We start from the raw sequence: 25,218 nt of genomic DNA, 5'->3' as shown, positions 1-25,218 counted from the left end.
CTCTGTTGCTCTGGGCCTTATATCCCTCCTAGTCAAGGAAGGCTTTGGATGAGTCAGGACTCTCCCAGCTCTGGAGGGAATCACCTGAGGAGTATTAGAAAACTATAGCCTCCAGAGAGTCACCCTCCAGAACTCTGCTCTCAGGAGCTGAGGCCCAGAGGATTTGTGGGACAACCAGACAGAAGCATCCAGAAGGAGCAGAATGCTCTGTGGACTCAGCAAGACTGGAGTTTGGGTCCTGGGCCTCCGACCTGAGAGTCATGCAACCTGGTACGGGTCTCCTCTGAGCCTTGGTCTCCTCACCTAGAGTGGAGAACAGAAGAACCTACAGATACAGTCTAGCATCCTGGGGGTCAAGGAAGGGCCTCCAGAAGGCCCACCCTCGCCTCTTAACCACAGGGAGGGTGTGAGGTTGCACAAAAGGATCTGATCAGGGTAGGGAAGAGGACTGGTAGGCTTGGGTCCTGCACAGGACAGCAGGGGAGGGGCTGAAGGGGAACCACTGCCGGGAAGGACAGGGACCAAGAGCAAGCTGGGTGTTCCTAGGGCTGGGACTGAAGGTCAAGGGCATCTCAACACCAGTGGTTTCCTCCTCCTTCTCTCTTCTCAGAGACTACTCGCTGCCTGTCCTTGCGCTGGCAGACCTGGACCTCAATCTGCTTGCGCCCCTTCCCCCGGGAGGACAGACAGAGGCCAAAAGACACTCAGCCAATGAAAAGGAGAGCTAGAGGACAGGTAGAGGTGCTGGCAGTGGCCAGTAGCGGAGGCAGAAGGGGAGAGGCCACACGTGGCCAAGGTCAGAACCATGGCCCTCTGCAGGAAGATAAAGGCTGGGGCCTCATGGCTCTCTGGGCTCTGACCACAAGGAAGCACTTTTGCAATATAGGGAAAGAAGAAACCAGATTGATAAAGGAAGTGCTGGTCACTCTGGGGACGGGTGAGTTTGGGGAAGGCTCTCACCCTCCCTTGCTCTTCTGAAGGGGCCTGATCCTCACTCTCCGGGTGTCTCCTGACTCCCCAAGGAGGCACCTCCAGGGCCTCCCTCTGGCCTTGACAGAGCTGCTGACACCTCCTTCCGGCGAGGAGAGTGAGACAATGGGTCTGTTCCCGCTGCTGTCTCTGCTGCTGCTGCTGTCACGTCTGCAGGCCGGTGAGTGTCCGGGACACCCTGGCTCTGCCCCGAGGCCCAGCGAGTCCCCAGCAAGGGCTGTGGCTGGGCAGCTGGACAGGGAGTCTGCTGGGGGAGCTGGCCAGGCCTCCCAGCCCCAGCAAGCGACGGGCTGGTCCCATAGTGCTGGTCAGCCCAACCCTTCACCCTCCTCCCTACCCCATGCCTGGCGAGGGGAGCACCCAGGCCAGGGAGCCAGTCCTACCATCTGTCCCACTACTGCCCGTCGGGGAGGGTGTCAGAAGGGCTGGGCTGATCGTCTCCATCTCTCCCCGTGGCTTCAAGTCCCTCCTCTCCCAGCTCCTACAGGTAGCTCAGCAGAGTGTGATACAACTAACTACGGAATCAAGCAACCAGACCGCCTCTCAGCCTCCGAGGGTGGCTCCGTCCGCATCCGTTTCTCCTTCTATCACGACTGGCAGTTAGCCCCGGATCCCAGAGTGAGTGTAGCCTTGAGACGGACAGGTTTCCATGGGGAGGTCATCTACAACAGTACTCAGCCTTCCATCCATAAGGACTACAAGAAGCGGATCTCCCTTGAATTATCACTGGGTCAGAAGTCTGGCTCCCTGCAGATATCGAACCTGCAGGAGAAGGATGGGAATTTGTACTTTTGCCGGATCCAAGTGGAAACATTAAGATGCGGCAAGAGGTCGTGGCAGGCCCTCGCAGGAACCGAACTCACCATCACCCCCGGTGAGTCCAGCTGCCCCGGCAGCCACCACGCTCGCCCTGAGGCTCCTAAAGGCCATGGCGCCCGCATCCCCCAGGCCCGGCCCAGGCCCCACTCTTCCTGGGCGCCCTTCTCTCAAACTCCTCTCCCACACCACCTCCTCCCCAGCCCTCTGACGACTTGACTCTTTCTCCGCCATGTCCCCAGGCCCGGGCTGCCCTCCCTGCCACCCCCTCACGGCTCCCTCCAGACCCAGCCCCACGCCCCAGCCTCAGCACCTTCTGGGCTGCCCAGTGATCCTCCCTTCCTGCCCTAAGCGGGGGCTCCAGCCTCCTCCCTGCCCTGCCCCCATCCATCCAGCATGTGGGCCGCCTTCCCTTTGTCATGCGTCCACGTGCGCAGCCCCAGCCAGCCCCAGTCTTGCGTCTCCCCAGCCATGGGCTCAGCCCAGCGCACCCAGCAGGTACCCAGAGATGACCCACCCGAGAGCCCGGTCCCCTGGCAACGCCCCATGCCCTGTTTTCCCGATCCCCCCACTTCCTCCTGCTCTGCTCCTCGGAACCCAGAGCGCAGTGCTCCCCGCCCAGCCCATCCCTCCTTTCCTTTCCCATCTCCCTCTTCCCCTGCCTCCATCCTCCCTACCCTCCTTGCTCCCCCATCCCTAGTCCCCGCCTCTGCCCGTCCTGTCCCCGTTGTCCACTCCGATCTCGCCCCTCCGCGCTGGCCGTTGAGAGGCACAAGTGCGGCCGCTCCCGCTCACTGTGCCCTGTGGGGTGAACAGGTTGGTAAGTGTCACCGTAGTTAACCTGCCCCACGGCCCTACAGTAACCGCAGGTACTGCCGTCGTCTTCCTGCCGCAGATAGGGACACTGAGGCTCGAACAACCCAAGGACCTGCCCAAAGCCACCATCGTAGTGCAGGTGGGACTTGAACCCAGTTTAACCCCGGAGCCTCCACTCTTAACTAGTAACTGCTCAGCCTCACCAGCTGACCTGAGGCTATCATTGTCTTGACCTATTGTTCATGAATAATGGATGTGCTACATTCCTAGATCCTCCATGTAACTCAGCCGCCCATGGGGACTTGAACCTGCTTTTGTCCCCACAGCAGGGTGGGGAGGGCATCTCTCCCAGGAGCAGGCACTGGGGGGTGCGCTGTCTGTAGACTTCCTTAAAAACCAAAAACCTATGGTTTGCTTTTATGGCTACTCGCGCTGGCTGTTCCAAACTATACATCACTGCTCCTGGCGGGAAGGTCACACTGTCTGTGTCCCCAGCCCTGGTAACCACTGCCCCGTAGGACCACAAGGCTGGTTTTAGAGCAAATAGAAAATGGCTCATGACTGAGTTAGGCCAGACAGCCTTGGGTTTATATTTCGGGCACCTCCTGCACCTTCCTTTGAGTGGCCATTTCAGGGAGATTTTGGCTCTTCTCAGACCCCTCCTCCTCTTCCTTCCTTAATTCTCCTAACTCTGCTCATTTCTCAGTTTCAGTCACATTCGTTATGAGTTTTTCATCAATAAATTATTTTTTTCAATTAGTACAATTAATTGGATATTCATGCTCATATTTTTTAAAATATAGGGAAGTAATAAATAGAAGTTTAACCTAAGTGAAGCATGACCACACAAAAACATCCCCCTAAGGGAAATTGGCAGCAAATAGAACTGAGAAGTCTGTGGTTGGCTTAACCATGCTTTTTACATACAGATGTTTTCATTTTGTATCCAAATCTCACTGTATTCTCCTCTGTAAATTCCTCTTTTTATGTCTTAGCCCAAAATCCGGTATTCCACTAGAAGCTGAAAATACTTTATTTTTTTCTGATTTTTGTATGCTTTCTTTTGGCAGGAAAACTCACTGATCTAGTGAGGATTTCTTTTGCTATATGGTGTGAGCTAAAGAACTACATTGATCTTCATAGCGAGAAACAAATCAATCGTCCCAGCTAGATTTATGGAATCTTTTTTTCTCTTCTCCATTGACTCATAGGCCTGGCCTTTTTGTTGGATAGCACCCACTTCTGCTCTGTCAACTGCATTTCCCTGTCTTTTCCCTTGTCGCTACCAACACGGTTCTAGGGATTATAACTCGTCACGGTTCAGTGGCTGGTAAGTCTATGTCCATCAGAACCACGTTACTGCCTCAAAAACCTTACTATTATTTTGGTCTGTTGTTTCACATAAATATTAGAATAAGCTCACCAAGTTCTGAAGAATACACTTAGAGGTATTTTTAAAACCAAAATTGCATTAAACCTATAAGGCAATTGACAGAAACGGAAATCAGTGTGAGTCCAATCCTCCCACGGGAATGGGCCCTAATTATATCCCTCAATAACCTCTGCAGTGTTCTTCCGTAGACCATGTAAATATCTCACAAGACGCTTTCCTCTGAATCCTTTATTTTTTTTTTTTACTAATATGCAACATTATTTTTTGAATGCTAATTTTCTATAATTTTCACTAGAAAATATTGCATAAAATCTGGCCAGATGCTGGGTTATAGGCACGTTTACCCGCCCCTCCCTATCCAGCTCTACGAAAATGACAGCAAAAGGAAATGTTTAAGACAAAATCCACAAGGACAAAAAATATAAGAGTCATGTGGTCAAAAACAGTATTTGGGAAGCTGGAAACACGTGGACTAATGTCCCTGGCCTAGGAGACCAGGGGAGCTTAGCTCTAAACCAGCAGTGGGGAGACCCGGAAGAAAGGCATCTTTTTACCTACAAAATCCCCTGATGGTTCAGCAAGGGTCACCCCAGAACCGTTGACAGTGGGAGTGCAAGGGCGTCAGACAATGGAAGATTGGGCCAGAATCTATTTAAGAAGCAGGGAAACCTCTATGACCCCTTCCCACCCAGCAGACTGGAAATTTGCTTTCCAGAAAGGATGGACCAGAGGGAGTTTGGGGGCACCACCCCAGGCATACTGGGGGCAAGGGATGAATCCTTAAAACTGGAGATTTGGTGACCTGAGGAGACCCTAAACGCCCAGCCGCCTTTGATGCCTCCCAGTTCTCAGGCAACTCAGCTGGTATCTCCCATCCCTTGAGGGACAAGAAATCAGGAGATTCTTCTCTGGGAAATCTCTCTGATGGAAACCCCAAAGGATCCAGAAATCCTAACAGATCCTACAGCCCAGTAGCGGACAAGCACTTTCTCCCAGACCACACACACCGCCTCCAGTCAGCGTGGCTTCTGCGCATCGGCCTCCAAGGGGACAAGGACATGAGGTCTTGGCCTCTCCGGGAATCCCACAGCCCTAAGGATTGCCTCTGCTGTGCCTGGGATGCCTGAGGCTAGAGTTTAGGGATCCCTATTTGTAGGCGATGAAATGAGGTTCTGAGGTCACACCACTGATGGGAGGTAGAGTCAGAATCTAAGCTGGGTGATGTGGATTATTACCCGCTCCCTGTGTGAGAGCTTCAGAGAGTGGTACTCCCTCCTCGGTGTTCCCCAAAGTGGGGAACAAGATGTGATGGTTTCATCACCAGTCCTCCAGGGGAGAATCTGCTAAATTCTCATGTCTTCTCAGCTCTCAAGATGACCACCACTGCCCCCACCACCACTGGCCTCAGTGTCTTGGAAGGCAATAGGAGCTCAGCATCTTCACCCAGGAGTGTGGAACCTGTGGTCATAGTGACAGTGGCCAACACTGTGCTCAAAACTGCAATTTTGGGACTGATACTCTACCTCAGGTGGAAAAGGAGCAAAGGTGAGTTACTCGGGTCCATGCCCCCCACCAAGTTTCCCTACTGAGTATTTCTCAGAACCACCTGCATCAGAATAACCCTGGGTCCTTCTGTATTAAAAAATGCCCCTGCTGGGCATGAGGTCTGGGCTTGGGAATTTGCGTTCTTATTTATTTTTTTAATAAGATTTATCTATTTTTTTAAGATCTTATTTATTGATTTGACAGAGAGATCACAAGTAGGCAGAGCAGCAGGCAGAGAGAGGGGGAGAAGCAGGCTCCCCGCTGAGCAGAGAGCCTAATGCGGGGCTGGATCCGAGCTGAGGGCAGAGACCTGAACCCACTGAGCCACCCAGGTACCCTGGAATCTGCATTTTTAAAGTCAAGTGCTTCTGTGTGCGCGATCAAGTTTGAGAACCAGTGCTCCACACCCTGGAGCAGGTAACGGAAGATAACAAATGTAAATAAAGCATAAGTCCTGCTTTCAAGGAGCTCAGAGCTGGAAAGGGGAGCTCTTTGCCTCCCTTGCAAAGAGCTGTGTAGGTCTGGAGAAAGGAGGGGAATCAGGGAGGACTTCCCATAGGAAGTGACCCTGTACAATGTGAGAGCTAGCCATGCAAACAGTGAGGGTGGGAAAGAGGTCACTATCCATGCAGGGGCAGGAGATCAGGGAGGGAACCGTAGGTAGCTCAGTGCTGTGGAGGAGGCTGGTGATGGGAGACAGAACCTTGTAAATGACTCCCAAGAGCCTGTGATCCCAGAGGCAACGCGAAGCAGGGACGTGGCCACCTCAGCTCTGCCTTCCGGATCCATCAGTCTGCGCTGCTGGGGCCAGAGGTGGACCAGGCGGGGCCAGTCTATTGTGGTGGCAGTGGGTGGAGGGAGAGAGCCAGACCCTGGAACAGGTTAAGAAGGAAAACCAGTAAGACTTGGGGATTGCGTAGAGGCCCAGGAGTCCATGGGGAAACCACCAAGCAAATTAGAGAACACGGAGGTCAAGACCACGTTTGGGGGCGGACGATGGTTCCTTAGTCTGGGGTATGTTGGAGATGTGCCTGTGTGGCCTCCGCGGAGAGATGTCCCTCGGCAGTGTGGGTGTCTGCATCTATAGCTCAAGAGGACAGAGCCGCCACCCCAAATAAAATCAAGATTCTATAACTGAGTAGAAAGAAATGAATGGAAACTGGGTAAACAAGGAGCATCCACTACCATAGGCCTCACCCGGAATTAGAGATGTGTCAGCTAAGTGTGGCCTAAGGACAGGGGAACAGGAGAGGTCAAGGTGCTCGTGAGAGGGGGAATGCAGAGGAGAGGGTCAGCAGGGAGCTTGACAGCCGGAAAGAAAGTGGATTATTAAGGGACAAGAGTTCACCGGGTCAAAGCGCAGGCATAGCCAGCAGGATGATAACAGGAGAAAGCTGGAAGGAAAGAAAGTTGTAGCAGAAAAATGATGCTGGCGTTTAATATTGCAGAGTTCTCAGTCCCAGGGATTAAAAAAAAAAAAAGTCCAGGGTATGGTGGGATAGAGGGTCTTGGAGTAGAAGTCCCCTGTGTCCAGAGGGTTGTCTCCGAGGATGGTGGGACCTCCTAGATGGTGTTGGGCGGTGGAGGGCATGTCTGTGATATTGTGGAGTTCTCAGTCCCAGGGATTTAAAAAAAAAAAAAAAAGTCCAGGGTATGGTGGGATAGAGGGTCCTGGAGTTTGGGAGATGTAGGAGTCCCGTGTGTCCAGAGGATTGTCTCCGTGGAGGGTGGGACCTCCTAGATGGTGTTGGGCGGTGGAGGGCATGTCTGTGATTCAGGGGCCAATCCTTGGGAAATGCTGCAGAGAGACTCTTGAGGAGGAGGAGGGAAGGGGTTGGTGGGGAGACTGGCGGGGTTCAGGGGCGGAGGGTGGAGAGGAACGGGCCGCAGCTCAGACCCGGGTCCCAGCCATGAGGCTCACAAGGCAGGAGAGGAACAGCTGCCCCTCCCCGTGCACGGTCTCACCCCCTTCTTCCTTCTCACCAGGATGAAGCCCAGGGCGACAACCCCATCCTCTATGCCTCCCTCACCCTCTCCAGCTCCTCATCACGGGCAGCACCTCCCCACCTCCGTCCCAAGGAGGCCCCGCAGGAGGAGACCCTATATTCTCTCGTAAAGGCCTGACGAGCGGGACTGGAGGATGACTGCCTTAGACTGAGCTGCCCAGCGGGTCACAGCCTCTGATAATGACCCCGGCCAGACGGGAAGACTCAGAAGCCAGTGGGTGTGGAAGGCCTCCAAGGACCACAGAGAGACAGAGCCATCTGCTCCAACCCCCTCTCCACCTTCCCAGCCCTTGCCCACAAGAGTGAAAGGCCTGGTAGAATTTGCCCGAAGGCATCTAAGGAGAAAACTGATGGCTCCTTCCACTCTGTCTTCTTCTCACCACGAATGAATTAAAATAAAAGGTCACACCCCAGATCCCTCCCCCAGTACTGGAGTTGGGCGACTGCCTCGGGGCGGGACACAATAAACCCGGCAATGCTGGTAGCCAGCCCAGAAGCCAGGGGCTGCCCCTCCTCTGCCCATGCCCCTTCCCCTCTGATCAGAACGAGCACGCACTTGCCAAGTGCACCACCTCGTTTAGGCGCCTCCAACACGCTGTGCCCGGACTGGATGCGCTCACCCAAGCCGTGAACAGGACCACAGGGGTTCGCGCTTTTCTCCAGGCCACGCGCCTAGTAAGTGGCTGAGCCGGGGTCTGAACCCAGACCTGCCCTCCCCGGCGACGGCCTTCTCCCAGGACTCAGGTGTCCCGGCCTTCCCACATCCCTCAGACTGTGCCAGCCTCCCACAGACACAGGGACGTGCCCCCGAGAGCGGAGGGGAGGGAGGGAAGCCGAAGGGAAGCCCGGGGTTAGAGACCGGCTGCGGAGATCTGTAACCTGCTTTATTAACACGGGAACTGCACAGCTAGGACATTGGCCAGTTGACCTGTAGCCTGTCACCAAGCGCACACTCAGCAGCTTCTCAGGGACCCTCTGAGGGGCGCCCCCTGCTGCCGGCAGGGAAGGGGCGAGAGAGCCGCAGGGAGCCCGGTACACACAGCTATTCCTCAAAGAAGGCCAAGGTGAAGTCCCCTGCGGCATCTCCACACCACGGCTCCTCCAGCTGCTCTGGCTCTGTCCCAACATCTTCCAGGAACTGCTCCAGGTCCAGGTCAATGGAGGCGTCACCGTCAGGGAGGACACTTCCAGCCTCCTGAGGCCGGGGTTCCTTGGGTCCCGGCCGACCTTCCCCGCTCCCCCATCCCCACCATGGGACCCACACCCAGGATGTGCTGATGGGGTCGGGCCCTTGGGCATCATTCTAGCTTCTTTGTCCTCAGACAAGCTGGTTGCTTGCTTTGGGGAACTTCTTGTTATTTAGCCCGATTATTTTTTTCTCCCTCCTACAGCTTTGACCCATCAACTCTCATCCCACCCTGGGATCCCTGCCCCAAAGCCCCCTGGCAAGACACTTGGAGCTTCCCGTAGGAAGACGGGATCAGGGAGGACTTTGAGTGGTGCCCCTGTGTTTGCAGAGCGGACAGGATACTGGAACTTCTCCAGAAGCAGGGCAGGGTCAGACACTGATGTCCTGAGCAAGGAGTCAGAGCTGGGCCACAGGTAACAGATGCCCAGAGAAGTGAGGAAATGAGCAGTGTTTGTCACATGGTGTTAGAGACAAAACACCAAGTTCTGGAGCATTCAGAGAAACATTTAACATTACCAACCCCAGTATATCTACTGCTACATGGATATTGCAGGGAATGGGTTACAAGTGTTATGCCCGAGTTTTCGCGTCCAGGAGACCACCAAGGAGCCAACCCCGATATCATCACAGGAGGGTTTATTTGACAAGCTTAAGTTTGGGCCGAAGTATACCTGACACAGCGGAGTAGGGACTCGGACCCCGAACCAGATTACATTCAGAGTTTTTTGTTTTTTGTTTTAAACATTTTTTTAAGATTTTATTATTTATTTGACAGAGAGATATCACAAGTAGGCAGAGAGGCAGGCAGAGAGAGAGAGAGAGAGAGAGGAGGAAGCAGGCTCCCTGCTGAGCAGAGAGCCCGATGCGGGACTCGATCCCAGGACCCTGAGATCATGACCTGAGCCAAAGGCAGCGGCTTAACCCACTGAGCCACCCAGGTGCCCACAGGCAGAGTTTTTAAAGGCAGAGTTGGGGTGGACTCGGTGATGGGTGAGGACAAAGGGGATATTCAGAAGGGCTACCAGGGTAAAGAAGACTGTCAGGATACTGGAGGCCTAGTTATTTTCAAGCCAAGGCCATTGTTCCCAAAATGATGTAAGACAGATGGTTGCCAAATTTGACTTTTCATTGACTTTTTCATTGACTCTCCTTCTCATTTTAATACTAAAAACATGCCCAGATGTGACACCTTAGTCGTGATGTGTCTCCCTTCAGCAGCAGCTGTTGCCCCACGAAAGCCTTGCCTGTACCTTTAAATTTGGGGTCCAGCCTTGGTTTCTATTGTAGCTGGTTTCAAGGACCCAAATCTGGTAACGAGTCTGGTAACGTATATACACAATGAAATATTAATCAGTCATAAGTGAGAAAGAAATCGGGACACCTGGGTGGCTCAGTCGTCAAGCGTCAGCCTTCGGCTCAGACCATGATCCCAGGGTGCTGGGATGGAGTCCCACATCATGCTCCTTCTTGGTAGGAGGCCTGCTTCTCCCTCTCCTACTCCCTCTGCTTGGGTTTCCTCTCTGACTGGGTCTCTCTCTGTCAAATAAATTAATAAAATCTTAAATAAAACAAAAGAAAGAGAAAAAAAGAAAGAAAGAAAGAAAGAAAGAAAGAAAGAAAGAAAGAAAGAAAGAAAGAAAGAAAGAAAGAAAAAGAAAAGAAAGAAATCTTGCCATTTGCAACAATATGGTTGGGTTTTGAAGGCATTATGGTTCGTGAAATACACCAGAGAGAGACAAATGATCTTACTTACATGTGGAATCTGGGGAAAAAAATAAAATAAAAACAAAAAAAAACCAAAAGACTCATAGGGAGAACAAAGCAGTGGTTGCCAGAGGTGAGGAAGGGGGCACCATGGGTGGACGGGGTCAAAACGTACAAACGTCCAGGTATAAAATAAATAAGTCCTGGGGATATAGGGTACATCATGGTGACTATGGTTCATAATACCGTATTGGATATATGAACACAATTAAGAGTAGCTCTTAAAAGTCCTAACAGAAAGAAAAACATTTTTAGCCATGTTGGAGACGTGGGTCAGCTAGACTTCTTGTGATGATCACTTCAAAATAATACAAACGTCAGGGGCATCTGGGTGGCTCAGTGGGTTAAAGCCTCTGCCTTCCCCTCAGGTCATGATCCCGATGTCCTGGGATCGAGCCCCGCATGGTGCTCTCTGCTCAGCGGGGAGCCTGCTTCCTCTTCTCTCTCTCTGCCCACCCCTCTCTGCCTACTTGTGATCTCTGTCAAATAGGAACATAAAATCTTAAAAAAAAGAAATACAAATATCAAATCATTATGTTGTATACCTGAAGCTCATACAGTGCTATATGTCAGTTATATTTTAATTTAAAAAATTAAAAGGAGTGTTCCTGGGTTCGTGGTGTGATAGACTTTTCCCAAGACGTATTGGGAACAGAGACAAAGGAATGTTGTCTAATTTGGCATTGCTGTCGATTAAAAAAAATAAGTTATTTGGAAATATTGATTATAACAACATATTTAGTGCTTTTACTGAGAGAAAAAATAATTTTTACAACATGAATATATAATACTTGAAAGTGGTGTCAGAAGCCCCTTCCCCCTGTGGTCCTGGCGGCGGTCGCCGCCCCCATGCACCCCTCTCAGATGCGAGCTCCCCCTCTCTGGGTCCTCTGGGTCTCACCCGCAGCACACGCTTGTGTTGTATAAACGTTTGTAAACCACTTCCTCACAGGAGCTCACCGTCTGGCGACCGTCCCCAGCCCTGACACACCCCGCGGCTGACCTGGGAGTACGGGGTCACCCGTCTCGCCGCTGAAAGGCAGACGCGGGAGGCAGGGACTGCGCGGGACCAACCGCCAAGGACCCCGGGGACCCTGTGAGCTCCAGAAGCTGGCAGAGGCGGGAAGGACCCTCCCCAGAGCCTTCAGAGGGGCCACGACCCCGCTGACACCTTGAGTTTGGACGTCTGGCCTCCAGAATGGTGAGGGAACGCCCGTCTGCTGTTGCAAACCCAAACCGCATAAACACAGCCGGCGGGGACCACAGCGAGACACGAAGTTCAGGGGCTGACGGGGACTGCAGCCCCCACCTCAGCTCAGATGCATCGGCCAGTTCCCTTGCCAGCCCACGCTCAGCTCGGATTCCTAAAACCCTTTTACAGATAAAGGCAGGGAAAAAAGACGAAGAGGACCCACGTGGCCGCCATAATTCACGTTCAGTTAGAATTCTGTGAAATCACAGAAACAGAATCATGTCATGGCTTTTTCTCCCAAATTCCCTGATGACCACCGGAAGCCCACAGAGAGAAGTGTCCTGGAGCTGACTGGGACATTCTAGGGAATGTTGTGCGGCCCTGATGGAACACAGGCATTCCTAAAAGTTAAGTGGGTGCACAACACTGTAAATGAGCTTAATGCCACTGAGCGGTCTACTTAAAAATGGCTCAAATGGTAAATTTTTTTGCTAGGTATGTATTATCACCACAAAAATGATAATCAAAGACATTAAATACAAACTCACCAATAAATTATGTTTAAAAAGAAGGAAGCTCATCCCTCCCTGCTAGCTTCTTTCCTCCATACTTACTCTACCACATACTACTATGACCTATGCTCTTGAGGTCATTCCTGCTCTTGTGTCTGTACCCTGGGAATGAGGTAGAAACACCTGCTGTTGTGTTGAAGTCACTCAAATTCAGTGACTTCACCCTGGGACGGGGAGTCGTCCGCTCGGGCTGCCATAAGGAGATGCCCCAGACCTGGCGGCTTAAGTATCAGGAATTTCTCTTGGTTCTGGAGTCCAGGAAGTCCAAGATCAAGATGCTGGCAAGGTAGGCTGCATTCTGAGGTAAGCACTGATGAATGGCTTTGGTAGGAAGGGCTGTGGGAAGAGACAGGAGGTTGGGGAAGTTAAGCTGTTGGAGGAGCTGGGAGAAGGACCATCCTTTGGGAAAGGCCCACACTCACAAGGCACACAGACCTAAGCATCGTCCAGACTCTAGGCTTGCCCAGTAGAGGAAACTGGAGCAAGTGAGGTGACCCCTCTGAACTTCGTTTCTTCTTTGGATGGATGGGAATAAAATTCCTTTATCTCGGGGCGCCTGGGTGGCTCAGTGGGTTAAGCCTCTGCCTTCGGCTCAGGTCATGATCTCAGGATCCTGGGATCCAGCCCCGCATCAGGCTCTCCGTTCAGCGGGGAGCCTGCTTCCCCCTCTCTCTCTGCCTGCCTCTCTGCCTTCTTATGATCTCTCTCTGTCAAATAAATAAAATCTTAAAAAGAAAAAAATTCCTTTATCTCACAGGTTTGCACTGAAAATGGAAGGTAACAGACAAGACAGGTCCTCCAAGTCCGTGTCCTTGCCCCAGGGCAGTGGTTCTCGAACTTCAACAGTCTGCAGTGGGGCCAAGACTTCATTTTCACAAGTTCCCACATGCAGCTGCTCTATATTGTGATAGAAAGTACATGTATGGACGTGTAGTAGGTATATGACTAACTTTTTAAGGAATGGCTGAATATTTGCACCTCTGTGCATTCCCACCAGCAGTGGAACACAGTCCCAGTTGCTCCACTTCCTTGCCAACACTTAGTATTGGCTGGTCTTCCAGTTTGAGCCATTTAACAGATATGTGATGTGATCTCACTCTGGTTGTCTTTCACATTTCCCTAGTGACTAATGCTGTTACCCATGTTTTCATGTGGCTGTGAGCTGTATGTCTTCTTTGACAAAGTATCTCTTCAAATCATTAGCTCATGTTTACAAGTGGGATTTTTTTTTCACAAATTTTAAGGGTTCTTTAAATATTTGGGGTACAAAGCCTTTGTCAGTTACATGATTTGTCAATATTGTCTCCCAGTCTGTAGGATCTCTCATTTTCTTGATGGCATAGTTTGAAGAGCAGATTTCATTTTGAGGGGCTCCAATGTGTCAATATTTGATTTAATGCTTGAGTGTAAGAAATCTGTGCCTAACCCAAAGTCACAAGGATTTTCTCCTGGTTTTTTTACTTGATGTAAATAATTTTAGGACTTACATTTAGGCTGATGATTGATTTTGAGGTAATTTTTATAGATAGTGCAAAATATGAATTGAAGTTCACTTTTTAAATATAAAATTCCAGTTGTTCAAAAGACTGTAATTTCTACACTGAATCGCGTTTGCGTCTTTGTTAGAAATAAACTGACCCCAGAATTGTGGATCTCTTTCTTTACTCTGTTCTGTTCCATTGAAACTATTTCTCTGTCTTGACACCAATACATTTTGACGACAGTAGCTTTATAGTAAGTCTTAAAGTCAGATAGTGTATTCTTTGTTCTTCATTTTCAGTTTTTTGCTATTCTTAGCACTTTGAATTTCTGTAGGAATTTTAGAATTAGCTTGTCAATTTCTACAAAATAGCCTACTGAGATTTGGTTGAGATTGAGTCCATTTTTAAAAAATATTTTTATTTAGTTATTTGACAGAGAGAGATCACAGTAGGCAGAGAGGCAGGCAGAGAGAGAAGAAGGGAAGCCTGACATGGGGCTGGATCCCAGGACCCTGGGATCACGACCCGAGCCAAAGGCAGAGGCTTTAACCCACTCAGCCACCCAGGTGCCCTGAGATTGTGTCTATCTACATATTAATTTGGGGCAAATTGACATCTGATCGGTATTGAATACAGTTCATACGTATGTATGAAATCTCTATTCATTAATGTTAATTTCTCTCAGGAATGTTTTCTAATTATCATGTTCAGATCTTGTACATTTTCTATTTATTTCCTACTATTTCATATTTTGAAGCTCTTGTGTTACCATTTTCATTTGACTTCCACTTTTTGTAGGTAACAATTGATTTTCATGTATTGCTCTTGTATTCTGTGACCTTGCTTAAATCACTTATAGCTCTAGGAGCTTTTTTTGTCCATTCCATTGGATCTTCTACATAAACAATTAAGTTATCTGTAAATGAAGAACTTTTCTTTCTTTCTTTCCAATCCACATGGCTTTTGGTTCAATTGCTTTTTTTTTTTTTTTTGACTCGATTCTTACATTCACAGGATTTTAATTTGTACAAGTGACTGAGCGATGACACAGAGAGGGTCGTGACACTGAAAGGTTTTTATAACTCACATTTCCTGCCGAGAATGAAAACGCCATGCCAGAGAGGGCCACCTGGGGAAGCACTAGAGGAGGCAGAGGCCAGACCAGGGGGACGGCCCAGACCATATGTAGCCTTTAGCGTGTTTTCCCCTGGCAAAACAAGCAAGGAATCGAAAACAGCTTAGGACTGGCTATTTCAACTAATTCTGGTGGGTTGTGGGTCACAAGTACTATGGCTAGTTCTCTAGCACCTGGAACAGGATTAATGCAGGGCAGGGGAAATACAGGCTTGGTGGTAAGAGTTAGATGAAGGAGGTAGTTTAGAGGATGGGCCCTGGATTGATTAGTTTGCATAGGAAAGGCAGGCTCCTAGGAATGCCCCATGCTCTTAGAATAGGCTAGCCTTGGCAGGGACCATCTCTCCCCAGCCAACAAGGCCACAAGTGTCAGAGCATCAAGAATGCAGAAGGTTAAAGGGGGTGGGATTATGGACATTGGGGAGGGTATGTGCTTTGGTGAGTGCTGTGAAGTGTGTAAACCTGGTGATTCACAGACCTGTACCCCTGGGGATAAAAATATATGTTTATAAAAAATAAAAAAATTAAAAAAAAATGCAGAAGGTTAAAAACAATAAGTTAATCAATTGCCCCGATTGAATGAATGCCAAATACATAAATACAAAATCTAAGAAAACACAGACACTTTTCTTTCTTTGCCTTGCTTTATTGCGTGGGCTAGAACCTCAATCACAATACATGGAGGTAGTGAGACCAGGCATATTTGCCTTACTCCTGGTTTGGGGGCAAAGGATGAGCGGGGTGAGGTACCCTGGAGCAAGAAGGGACTTGGGTAGTGATAGATGTGGCCAGTGAGGAGGAGAGAACAGAAACCTAGGGGAACTTGGAAGAAGATCTAAGGCGATATTTTCAAAAAGGGGTCCACCAGGACGCCTGGGTGTCTCAGTGGGTTAAGCCTCTGCCTTCGGCTCAGGTCACGGTCTCAGGGTGCTGGGATCGAGCCCTGCATCAGGCTTTCTGCTCAGCAGAGAGCTTCCCCCTCGGTCTGCCTCTCTGCCTACTTGTGATCTCTCTCTCTCGAATAAATAAATAAAATCGATTTAAAAAAAAAAAAAGTGGTCTACCACTCATGGCCCTCACTCTCTCTCCCCTCATCACATGGCTTCTGACCCCTCGCCCATGACCACCCTCTGGACTAAAGAGCTGTATTTAGGCTCTGCGCCCATCTAGGAATCAATGCCAGGCCCTCCTGCTCCCAGAACCCCACTCCGTGAGTAGAGTCACAACTCAAGGCTGATGACTGGTCCCTCTCATTGCTTCCACTGCCAGAAGAGGAGGCCACTTCCTGTGATGAAATCATGCTCTCCCACCATCACCATCTATGCAGTAAGCCAACTCCAACCTCAATGGGGGCAGGAAGGGAGCAGAGCCTCCTAGAACCTGCCCAGTGAGTCACCAGCCCCAGTCTCTGACCCCCACCCGCCACCAGACACAAGCTGGCAGTGCGCTCCTTTGGAGATGGTCCAGAGGCTGTCACCAGGGTGACTCTGTTGCTCTGGGCCTTATATCCCTCCTAGCCAAGGAAGGCTTTGGATGAGTCAGGACTCTCCCAGCTCTGGAGGGAATCACCTGAGGAGCATTAGAAAACTATAGCCTCCAGAGAGTCACCCTCCAGAACTCTGCTCTCAGGAGCTGAGGCCCAGAGGTTTTGTGGGACAACCAGACAGAAGCATCCAGAAGGAGCAGAATGCTCTGTGGACTCAGCAAGTCTAGAGTATCGGTCCTGGGCCTCCTACCTGAGACTCATACAACCTAGGGCAGGTCTCCTCTGAGCCTTGGTCTTCTCACCTAGAGTGGAGAACAGAAGGACCTACAGATATGGTCTCGCATCCTGGGGGGTCAAAGAATGGCCTCCAGAAGGCCCACCCAGCCTCTTAACCACAGGGAGGGTGTGAGATTGCCCAAAAGGATCTGATCAGGGCAGGGCAAGGGTCTTGTAGGCCTGGGTCCTCCACAGGACAACAGGGGAGGGGCTGAAGGGGAACCACTGCCAGGAAGGACAGGGTCCAAGAGCAAGCTGGGTGTTCCTGGTGCTGGGGCTGGAGGTCGAGGGTATCTCAACACCAGTGGTTCCCTCCTCCTTCTCTCTTCTCAGAGACTCCTGGCTGCCTGTCCTCTCGCTGGCAGACCTGGAGCTGAATCTGCTCACGCCCTTTCCCCGCCAGGAGCAGTTAAGACGGACTCCTAAGGAGATGTAGAGGTGCTGGCAGGGGCCAGGAGTGGAGGCAGAAGAGGAGAGGCCACACATGGCCAAGGTCAGAATCATGGCCCTCTGCAGGAAGATAGAGGCTGGGGCCTCATGGCTCTCTGTGCTCTGACCACAAGGAAGCACTTTTGCAATATAGGAAAAGAAGAAACCAGATTGATAAAGGAAGTGCTGGTCACTCTGGGGACGGGTGAGTTTGGGGAAGGCTCTCACTCTCCCTTGCTCTTCTGAAGGGGCCTGATCCTCGCTCTCTGGGTGTCTCCCGACTCCCCAAGGAGGCACCTCCTAGGGCCTCCCTCTGGCCTTGACGGAGCTGCTGTCGCTTCCTCCCCGAGGAGTAGAGCAAGGCAATGGGTCTGTTCCTGCTGCTGTCTCTGCTGCTGCTGCCGTCACGTCTGCAGGCCGGTGAGTGTCCGGGACACCCTGGCTCTGTCCCGAGGCCCAGCGAGTCCCCAGCAGGGCTGTGGCTGGGCAGCTGGACAGGGGGTCTGCTGGGGGAGCTGGCCAGGCCTCCCAGCCCCAGCAAGCGACGGGCTGGTCCCATAGTGCTGGTCAGCCCAAGCCTTCACCCTCCTCCCTACCCCATGCCGGGCGAGGGGAACACCCAGGCCAGGGAGCCGGTCCTACCATCTGTCCCACTACTGCCCGTCGGGGAGGGTGTCAGAAGGGCTGGGCTGATCGTCTCCATCTCTCCCCGTGGCTTCAAGTCCCTCCTCTCCCGGCTCCTACAGGTAGCTCAGCAGAGTGTGATACAACTAACTACGGAATCAAGCAACCAGACCGCCTCTCAGCCCCCAAGGGTGGCTCCGTCCGGATCCCTTTCTCCTTCTATCAGGACTGGGACTTAGCCCGGGATCCCAGAGTGAGTGTAGCCTTGAGACGGACAGCTTTCCATGGGCAGGTCATCTACAACAGTACTCAGCCTTCCATCCATAAGGACTACGAGAACCGGATCTCCCTTGAATTATCACCGGGTCAGAGGTCTGGCTCCCTGCAGATATCGAACCTGCAGGAGAAGGATGGGAATTTGTACTTTTACCGGATCCAAGTGGAAACATTAAGATGCGGCAGGAAGGTGTGGCAGGCCCTCAACGGGACCAAACTCACCATCACCCCCGGTGAGTCCAGCTGCCCCGGCAGCCACCACGCTCGCCCTGAGGCTCCTAAAGGCCATGGCGCCCGCATCCCCCAGGCCCGGCCCAGGCCCCACTCTTCCTGGGCGCCCTTCTCTCAAACTCCTCTCCCACACCACCTCCCCCCCAGCCCTCTGACGACTTGACTCTTTCTCCGCCATGTCCCCAGGCCCGGGCTGCCCTCCCTGCCACCCCCTCACGGCTCCCTCCAGACCCAGCCCCACGCCCCAGCCTCAGCACCTTCTGGGCTGCCCAGTGATCCTCCCTTCCTGCCCTAAGCGGGGGCTCCAGCCTCCTCCCTGCCCTGCCCCCATCCATCCAGCATGTGGGCCGCCTTCCCTTTGTCATGCGTCCACGTGCGCAGCCCCAGCCAGCCCCAGTCTTGCGTCTCCCCAGCCATGGGCTCAGCCCAGCGCACCCAGCAGGTACCCAGAGATGACCCACCCGAGAGCCCGGTCCCCTGGCAACGCCCCATGCCCTGTTTTCCCGATCCCCCCACTTCCTCCTGCTCTGCTCCTCGGAACCCAGAGCGCAGTGCTCCCCGCCCAGCCCATCCCTCCTCTCCTTTCCCATCTCCCTCTTCCCCTGCCTCCATCCTCCCTACCCTCCTTGCTCCCCCGTCCCTAGTCCCCGCCTCTGCCCGTCCTGTCCCCGTTGTCCACTCCGATCTCGCCCCTCCGCGCTGGCCGTTGAGAGGCACAAGTGCGGCCGCTCCCGCTCACTGTGCCCTGTGGGGTGAACAGGTTGGTAAGTGTCACCGTAGTTAACCTGCCCCACGGCCCTACAGTAACCGCAGGTACTGCCGTCGTCTTCCTGCCGCAGATAGGGACACTGAGGCTCGAACAACCCAAGGACCTGCCCAAAGCCACCATCGTAGTGCAGGTGGGACTTGAACCCAGTTTAACCCCGGAGCCTCCACTTGAACAGTAACTGCTCAGCCTCACCAGCTGACCTGAGGCTATCATTGTCTTGACCTATTGTTCATGAATAATGGATGTGCTACATTCCTAGATCCTCCGTGTAACTCAGCAGCCCGGGGGGACTTGAACCTGGGTTTGTCCCCACAGCAGGGTGGGGAGGGCATCTCTCCCAGGAGCAGGCACTGGGGGGTGCGCTGTCTGTAGACTTCCTTAAAAACCAAAAACCTATGGTTTGCTTTTACAGCTACTCGCGCTGGCTGTTCCAAACTATACGTCACTGCTCCTGGCGGGAAGGTCACACTGTCTGTGTCCCCAGCCCTGGTAACCACTGCCCCGTAGGACCACAAGGCTGGTTTTAGAGCAAACAGAAAATGGCTCATGACTGAGTTAGGCCAGACAGCCTTGGGTTTATATTTCGGGCACCTCCTGCACCTTCCTTTAAGTGGCCATTTCAGGGAGATTTTGGCTCTTCTCAGACCCCTCCTCCTCTTCCTTCCTTAATTCTCCTAACTCTGCTCATTTCTCAGTTTCAGTCACATTCGTTAAGAGTTTTTCATGAATAAATTATTTTTTTCAATTAGTACAATTAATTGGATATTCATGCTCATATTTTTTAAAATATAGGGAAATAATAAATAGAAATTTAACCTAAGTGAAGCATGACCACACAAAAACATCCCCCTAAGGGAAATTGGCAGCAAATAGAACTGAGAAGTCTGTGGTTGGCTTAACCATGCTTTTTACATACAGATGTTTTCATTTTGTATCCAAATCTCACTGTATTCTCCTCTGTAAATTCCTCTTTTTATGTCTTAGCCCAAAATCCGGTATTCCACTAGAAGCTGAAAATACTTTATTTTCTTCTGATTTTTGTATGCTTTCTTTTGGCAGGAAAACTCACTGATCTAGTGAGGATTTCTTTTGCTATATGGTGTGAGCTAAAGAACTACATTGATCTTCATAGCGAGAAACAAATCAGTCGTCCTAGCTAGCTTTATGGAATCTTTTTTCTCTTCTCCATTGACTCATAGGCCTGGCCTTTTTGTAGGATAGCATCAACTTCTGGTCTGTCAACCGCATTTCCCTGTCTTTTCCCTTGTCGCTACCAACACGGTTCTAGGGATTGTAACTCGTCACGGTTCCGTGGCTGGTAAGTCTATGTCCATCAGAACCACGTTACTGCCTCAAAAACCTTACTATTATTTTGGTCTGTTGTTTCACATAAATATTAGAATAAGCTCACCAAGTTCTGAAGAATACACTTAGAGGTATTTTTAAAACCAAAATTGCATTAAACCTATAAGGCAATTGACAGAAACGGAAATCAGTGTGAGTCCAATCCTCCCACGGGAATGGGCCCTAATTATATCCCTCAATAACCTCTGCAGTGTTCTTCCATAGACCATGTAAATATCTCACAAGACGCTTTCCTCTGAATCCTTTATTTTTTTTTTTTACTAATATGCAACATTATTTTTTGAATGTTCATTTTCTATAATTTTCACTAGAAAATATTGCATAAATTCTGGCCAGATGCTGGGTTATAGGCACGTTTACCCGCCCCTCCCTATCCAGCTCTACGAAAATGACAGCAAAAGGAAATGTTTAAGACAAAATCCACAAGGACAAAAAATATAAGAGTCGTGTGGTCAAAAACAGTATTTGGGAAGCTGGAAACACGTGGACTAATGTCCCTGGCCTAGGAGACCAGGGGAGCTTAGCTCTAAACCAGCAGTGGGGAGACCCGGAAGAAAGGCATCTTTTTACCTACAAAATCCCCTGATGGTTCAGCAAGGGTCACCCCAGAACCGTTGACAGTGGGAGTGCAAGGGCGTCAGACAATGGAAGATTGGGCCAGAATCTATTTAAGAAGCAGGGAAACCTCTATGACCCCTTCCCACCCAGCAGACTGGAGATTTGCTTTCCAGAAAGGATGGACCAGAGGGAGTTTGGGGGCACTACCCCAGGCATACTGGGGGCAAGGGATGAATCCTTAAAACTGGAGATTTGGTGACCTGATGAGACCCTAAACGCCCAGCCGCCTTTGATGCCTCCCAGTTCTCAGGCAACCCAGCTGGTATCTCCCATCCCTTGAGGGACAAGAAATCAGGAGATTCTTCTCTGGGAAATCTCTCTGATGGAAACCCCAAAGGATCCAGAAATCCTAACAGATCCTACAGCCCAGTAGCGGACAAGCACTTTCTCCCAGACCACACACACCGCCTCCAGTCAGCGTGGCTTCTGCGCATCGGCCTCCAAGGGGACAAGGACATGAGGTCTTGGCCTCTCCGGGAATCCCCCAGCCCTGAGGATTGCCTCTGCTGTGCCTGGGATGCCTGAGGCTAGAGTTTAGGGGTCCCTATTTGTAGGCGATGAAATGAGGTTCTGAGGTCACACCACTGATGGGAGGTAGAGTCAGAATCTAAGCTGGGTGATGTGGATTATTACCCGCTCCCTGTGTGAGAGCTTCAGAGAGTGGTCCTCCCTCCTTGGTGTTCCCCAAAGTGGGGAACAAGATGTGATGGTTTCATCACCAGTCCTCCAGGGGAGAATGTGCTAAATTCTCATGTCTTCTCAGCTCTCAAGATGACCACCTGTGCCCCCACCACTGCTGCCCCCACCACCACTGACCCCAGCACCACTAGCCCAACCACCACTGGCTTCAGTGTCTTGGAAGGCAATAGGAGCTCAGCATCTTCACCCAGGACTGTGGAACCTGTGGTCATAGTGACAGTGGCCAACACTGTGCTCAAAACTGCAATTTTGGGACTGATACTCTACCTCAGGTGGAAAAGGAGCAAAGGTGAGTTATTCGGGTCCATGTCCCTCACCAAGTTTCCCTACTGAGTATTTCTCAGAACCACCTGCATCAGAATATCCCTGGGTCCTTCTGCATTAAAAAATGCCCCTGCTGGGCATGAGGTCTGGGCTTGGGAATTTGCATTCTTATTTATTTTTTTAATAAGATTTATTTATTTTTTTAAGATTATTTATTGATTTGACGGAGAGATCACAAGTAGGCAGAGCAGCAGGCAGAGAGAGAGGGAGAAGCAGGCTCCCCGCTGAGCAGAGAGCCTGATGCGGGGCTCGATCCGAGCTGAGGGCAGAGACCTGAACCCACTGAGCCACCCAGGTGCCCTGGAATCTGCATTTTTAAAGTCAAGTGCTTCTGTGTGCGCGATCAAGTTTGAGAACCAGTGCTCCACACCCTGGAGCAGGGTAAGGGAAGATAACAAATGTAAATAAAGCATAAGTCCTGCTTTCAAGGAGCTCAGAGCTGGAGGCAGGAGAGCTCCTTGCCTCCCTTGCAAAGAGCTCAGGGAGGACTTCCCATAGGAAGTGACCCTGTACAATGTGAGAGCTAGCCATGCAAACAGTGAGGGTGGGAAAGAGGTCACTATCCATGCAGGGGCAGGAGATCAGGGAGGGAACCGTAGGTAGCTCAGTGCAGTGGAGGAGGCTGGCGAAGGGAGAGAGAACCTTGTAAATGACTCGCAAGAGCCTGTGATCCCAGAGGCAACGCGAAGCAGGGACGTGGCCACCTCAGCTCTGCCTTCCGGATCCATCAGTCTGCGCTGCTGGGGCCAGAGGTGGACCAGGCGGGGCCACTCTATTGTGGTGGCAGTGGGTGGAGGGAGAGAGCCAGACCCTGGAACAGGTTAAGAAGGAAAACCAGTAAGACTTGGGGATTGCGTAGAGGCCCAGGAGTCCATGGGGAAACCACCAAGCAAATTAGAGAACACGGAGGTCAAGACCACGTTTGGGGGCGGACGATGGTTCCTTAGTCTGGGGTACGTTGGAGATGTGCCTGTGTGGCCTCCGCGGAGAGATGTCCCTCGGCAGTGTGGGTGTCTGCATCTATAGCTCAAGAGGACAGAGCCGCCACCCCAGATAAAATCAAGATTCTATAACTGAGTAGAAAGAAATGAATGGAAACTGGGTAAACAAGGAGCATCCACTACCATAGGCCTCACCCGGAATTAGAGATGTGTCAGCTAAGTGTGGCCTAAGGACAGGGGAACAGGAGAGGTCAAGGTGCTCGTGAGAGGGGGAATGCAGAGGAGAGGGTCAGCAGGGAGCTTGACAGCCGGAAAGAAATTGGATTATTAAGGGACAAGAGTTCACGGGGTCAAAGCGCAGGCATAGCCAGCAGGATGATAACAGGAGAAAGCTGGAAGGAAAGAAAGTTGTAGCAGAAAAATGATGCTGGCGTTTAATATTGCAGAGTTCTCAGTCCCAGGGATTTAAAAAAAAAAAAGTCCAGGGTATGGTGGGATAGAGGGTCCTGGAGTTTGGGAGATGTAGGAGTCCCGTGTGTCCAGAGGATTGTCTCCGAGGATGGTGGGACCTCCTAGATGGTGTTGGGCGGTGGAGGGCATGTCTGTGATGCAGGGGCCAATCCTTGGGAAATGCTGCAGAGAGACTGTGGAGGAGGAGGAGGGAAGGGGTTGGTGGGGAGACTGGCGGGGTTCAGGGGCGGAGGGTGGAGAGGAACGGGCCGCAGCTCAGACCCGGGTCCCAGCCACGAGGCTCACAAGGCAGGAGAGGAACAGCTGCCCCTCCCCGTGCACGGTCTCACCCCCTTCTCCTTCGTTCTCGCCAGGATGAAGCCCAGGGCGACAACCCCATCCTCTATGCCTCCCTCACCCTCTCCAGCTCCTCATCACGGGCAGCACCTCCCCACCTCCCTCCCAAGGAGGCCCCGCAGGAGGAGACCCTATATTCTCTCGTAAAGGCCTGACGAGCGGGACTGGAGGATGACTGCCTTAGACTGAGCTGCCCAGCGGGTCACAGCCTCTGATAATGACCCCGGCCAGACAGGAAGACTCAGAAGCCAGTGGGTGTGGAAGGCCTCCAAGGACCACAGAGAGACAGAGCCATCTGCTCCAACCCCCTCTCCACCTTCCCAGCCCTTGCCCAGAGAGTCACAGGGCTGGTGGAATTTGCCCGAAGGCATCTAAGGAGAAAACTGATGGCACCTTCCATTTCTGTCTTCTCCTTCTCACCACGAATGAATTATAATAAAAGGTCACACCCGAGATCCCTCCCCCAGTACTGGAGTTGGGCGACTGCCTCGGGGTGGGACACAATAAACCCAGACGCTGGTAGCCAGCCCAGAAGCCAGGGGCTGCCCCTCCTCTGCCCATGCCCCTTCCCCTCCGATCAGAACGAGCACGCACTTGCAAAGTGCACCACCTCGTTTAGGCGCCTCCAACACGCTGTGCCCGGACTGGATGCGCTCACCAGAACCGTGAACAGGACCACAGGGGTTAGCGCTTTTCTCCAGGCCACGCGCCTAGTAAGTGGCTGAGCCGCGGTCTGAACCCAGACCTGCCCTCCCCGGCGACGGCCTTCTCCCAGGACTCAGGTGTCCCGGCCTTCCCACATCCCTCAGACTGTGCCAGCCTCCCACAGACACAGGGACGGGCCCTGGGAGCGGAGGGGAGGGAGGGAAGCCGAAGGGAAGCCCGGGGTTAGAGACCAGCTGCGGAGAGCTGTAACCTGCTTTATTAACACGGGAACTGCACAGCTAGGACTTCGGCCAGTTGACCTGTAGCCGGTCACCAAGCCGCACACTCAGCAGCTTCTCAGGGACCCTCTGAAGGGCGCCCCCTGCTGCCGGCAGGGAAGGGGCGAGAGAGCAGCAGGGAGCCAGGTGCACACAGCTATTCCTCGAAGAAGGCCAAGGTGAAGTCCCCGGCGGCATCTCCACACCACGGCTCCTCCAGCTGCTCTGGCTCTGTCCCAACATCTTCCAGGAACTGCTCAGGTCCAGGTCACTGGAGGCATCATCGTCAGCGGGTCACTTCCAGCCTCCTGAGGCTGTGGCTCCTCCGGTCCCGGCCCTTCTTCCCCCTTCCCCTCCCCCCACCATGGGACCGGCCCCCCGGGATGAGCTGGTGGGGTCAGGCTCAGACAAGCTGGTTGCTTGCTTCGGGGAACTTCTTGTTATTTAGACCGATTATTTTTTTCTCCCTCCTACAGCTTTGACCCATCAACTCTCATCCCACCCTGGGATCCCTGCCCCAAAGCCCCCTGGCAAGACACCTGGAGCTTCCCG

At 52.0% G+C, this 25,218-nt stretch overlaps 2 protein-coding genes across 3 annotated transcripts; both read left to right on the top strand.

Moving 5' to 3' along the window:
* Nucleotides 1-904: 904 nt before the first annotated feature.
* LOC116581051 (paired immunoglobulin-like type 2 receptor alpha) lies at nucleotides 905-7,977 on the top strand. 2 transcript variants are annotated; one of them, XM_032328045.1, is made up of 4 exons: nucleotides 906-1,150; nucleotides 1,478-1,864; nucleotides 5,381-5,560; nucleotides 7,547-7,977. In XM_032328045.1, exons 1-4 carry the CDS (start codon nucleotides 1,096-1,098, stop codon nucleotides 7,549-7,551), a joined length of 627 nt encoding a protein of 208 aa, XP_032183936.1. In that variant the 5' UTR covers nucleotides 906-1,095; the 3' UTR covers nucleotides 7,552-7,977. The 2 variants fall into 2 exon arrangements, with proteins under 2 accessions (XP_032183937.1, XP_032183936.1); XM_032328046.1 differs by lacking the exons at nucleotides 5,381-5,560; nucleotides 7,547-7,977 and adding an exon at nucleotides 3,046-3,168 and having other exon boundaries at nucleotides 905-1,150.
* Nucleotides 7,978-16,940: 8,963 nt separating this feature from the next.
* On the top strand, nucleotides 16,941-24,209 carry LOC116581050 (paired immunoglobulin-like type 2 receptor alpha). Its single transcript, XM_032328044.1, has 4 exons — nucleotides 16,941-17,509; nucleotides 17,836-18,222; nucleotides 21,736-21,960; nucleotides 23,761-24,209. The coding sequence occupies exons 1-4, from the start codon at nucleotides 17,455-17,457 to the stop codon at nucleotides 23,763-23,765; spliced, it is 672 nt and encodes a 223-aa protein (XP_032183935.1). The 5' UTR covers nucleotides 16,941-17,454; the 3' UTR covers nucleotides 23,766-24,209.
* Nucleotides 24,210-25,218: the final 1,009 nt, after the last annotated feature.

The sequence above is a fragment of the Mustela erminea genome, chromosome 20, assembly GCF_009829155.1.
Source record: "Mustela erminea isolate mMusErm1 chromosome 20, mMusErm1.Pri, whole genome shotgun sequence".
Taxonomy (NCBI): Eukaryota; Metazoa; Chordata; class Mammalia; order Carnivora; family Mustelidae; genus Mustela; species Mustela erminea.
The sequence above is the reverse complement of the archived record's forward strand: the minus strand, read 5'-3'. Positions and strand labels throughout refer to the sequence as shown.

Excerpts from the sequence above, each read along its gene's own strand:
- LOC116581051 (XM_032328045.1), top strand. The coding sequence starts at position 1,096 with ATGGGTCTGTTCCCGCTGCTGTCTCTGCTGCTGCTGCTGTCACGTCTG. Across the intron at positions 1,151-1,477 it reads GCTGTCACGTCTGCAGGCCG|GTAGCTCAGCAGAGTGTGAT; the intron begins GTGAGTGTCCGG and ends CAGCTCCTACAG. Across the intron at positions 1,865-5,380 it reads CGAACTCACCATCACCCCCG|CTCTCAAGATGACCACCACT; the intron begins GTGAGTCCAGCT and ends ATGTCTTCTCAG.
- LOC116581050 (XM_032328044.1), top strand. The coding sequence starts at position 17,455 with ATGGGTCTGTTCCTGCTGCTGTCTCTGCTGCTGCTGCCGTCACGTCTG. Across the intron at positions 17,510-17,835 it reads GCCGTCACGTCTGCAGGCCG|GTAGCTCAGCAGAGTGTGAT; the intron begins GTGAGTGTCCGG and ends CGGCTCCTACAG. Across the intron at positions 18,223-21,735 it reads CAAACTCACCATCACCCCCG|CTCTCAAGATGACCACCTGT; the intron begins GTGAGTCCAGCT and ends ATGTCTTCTCAG.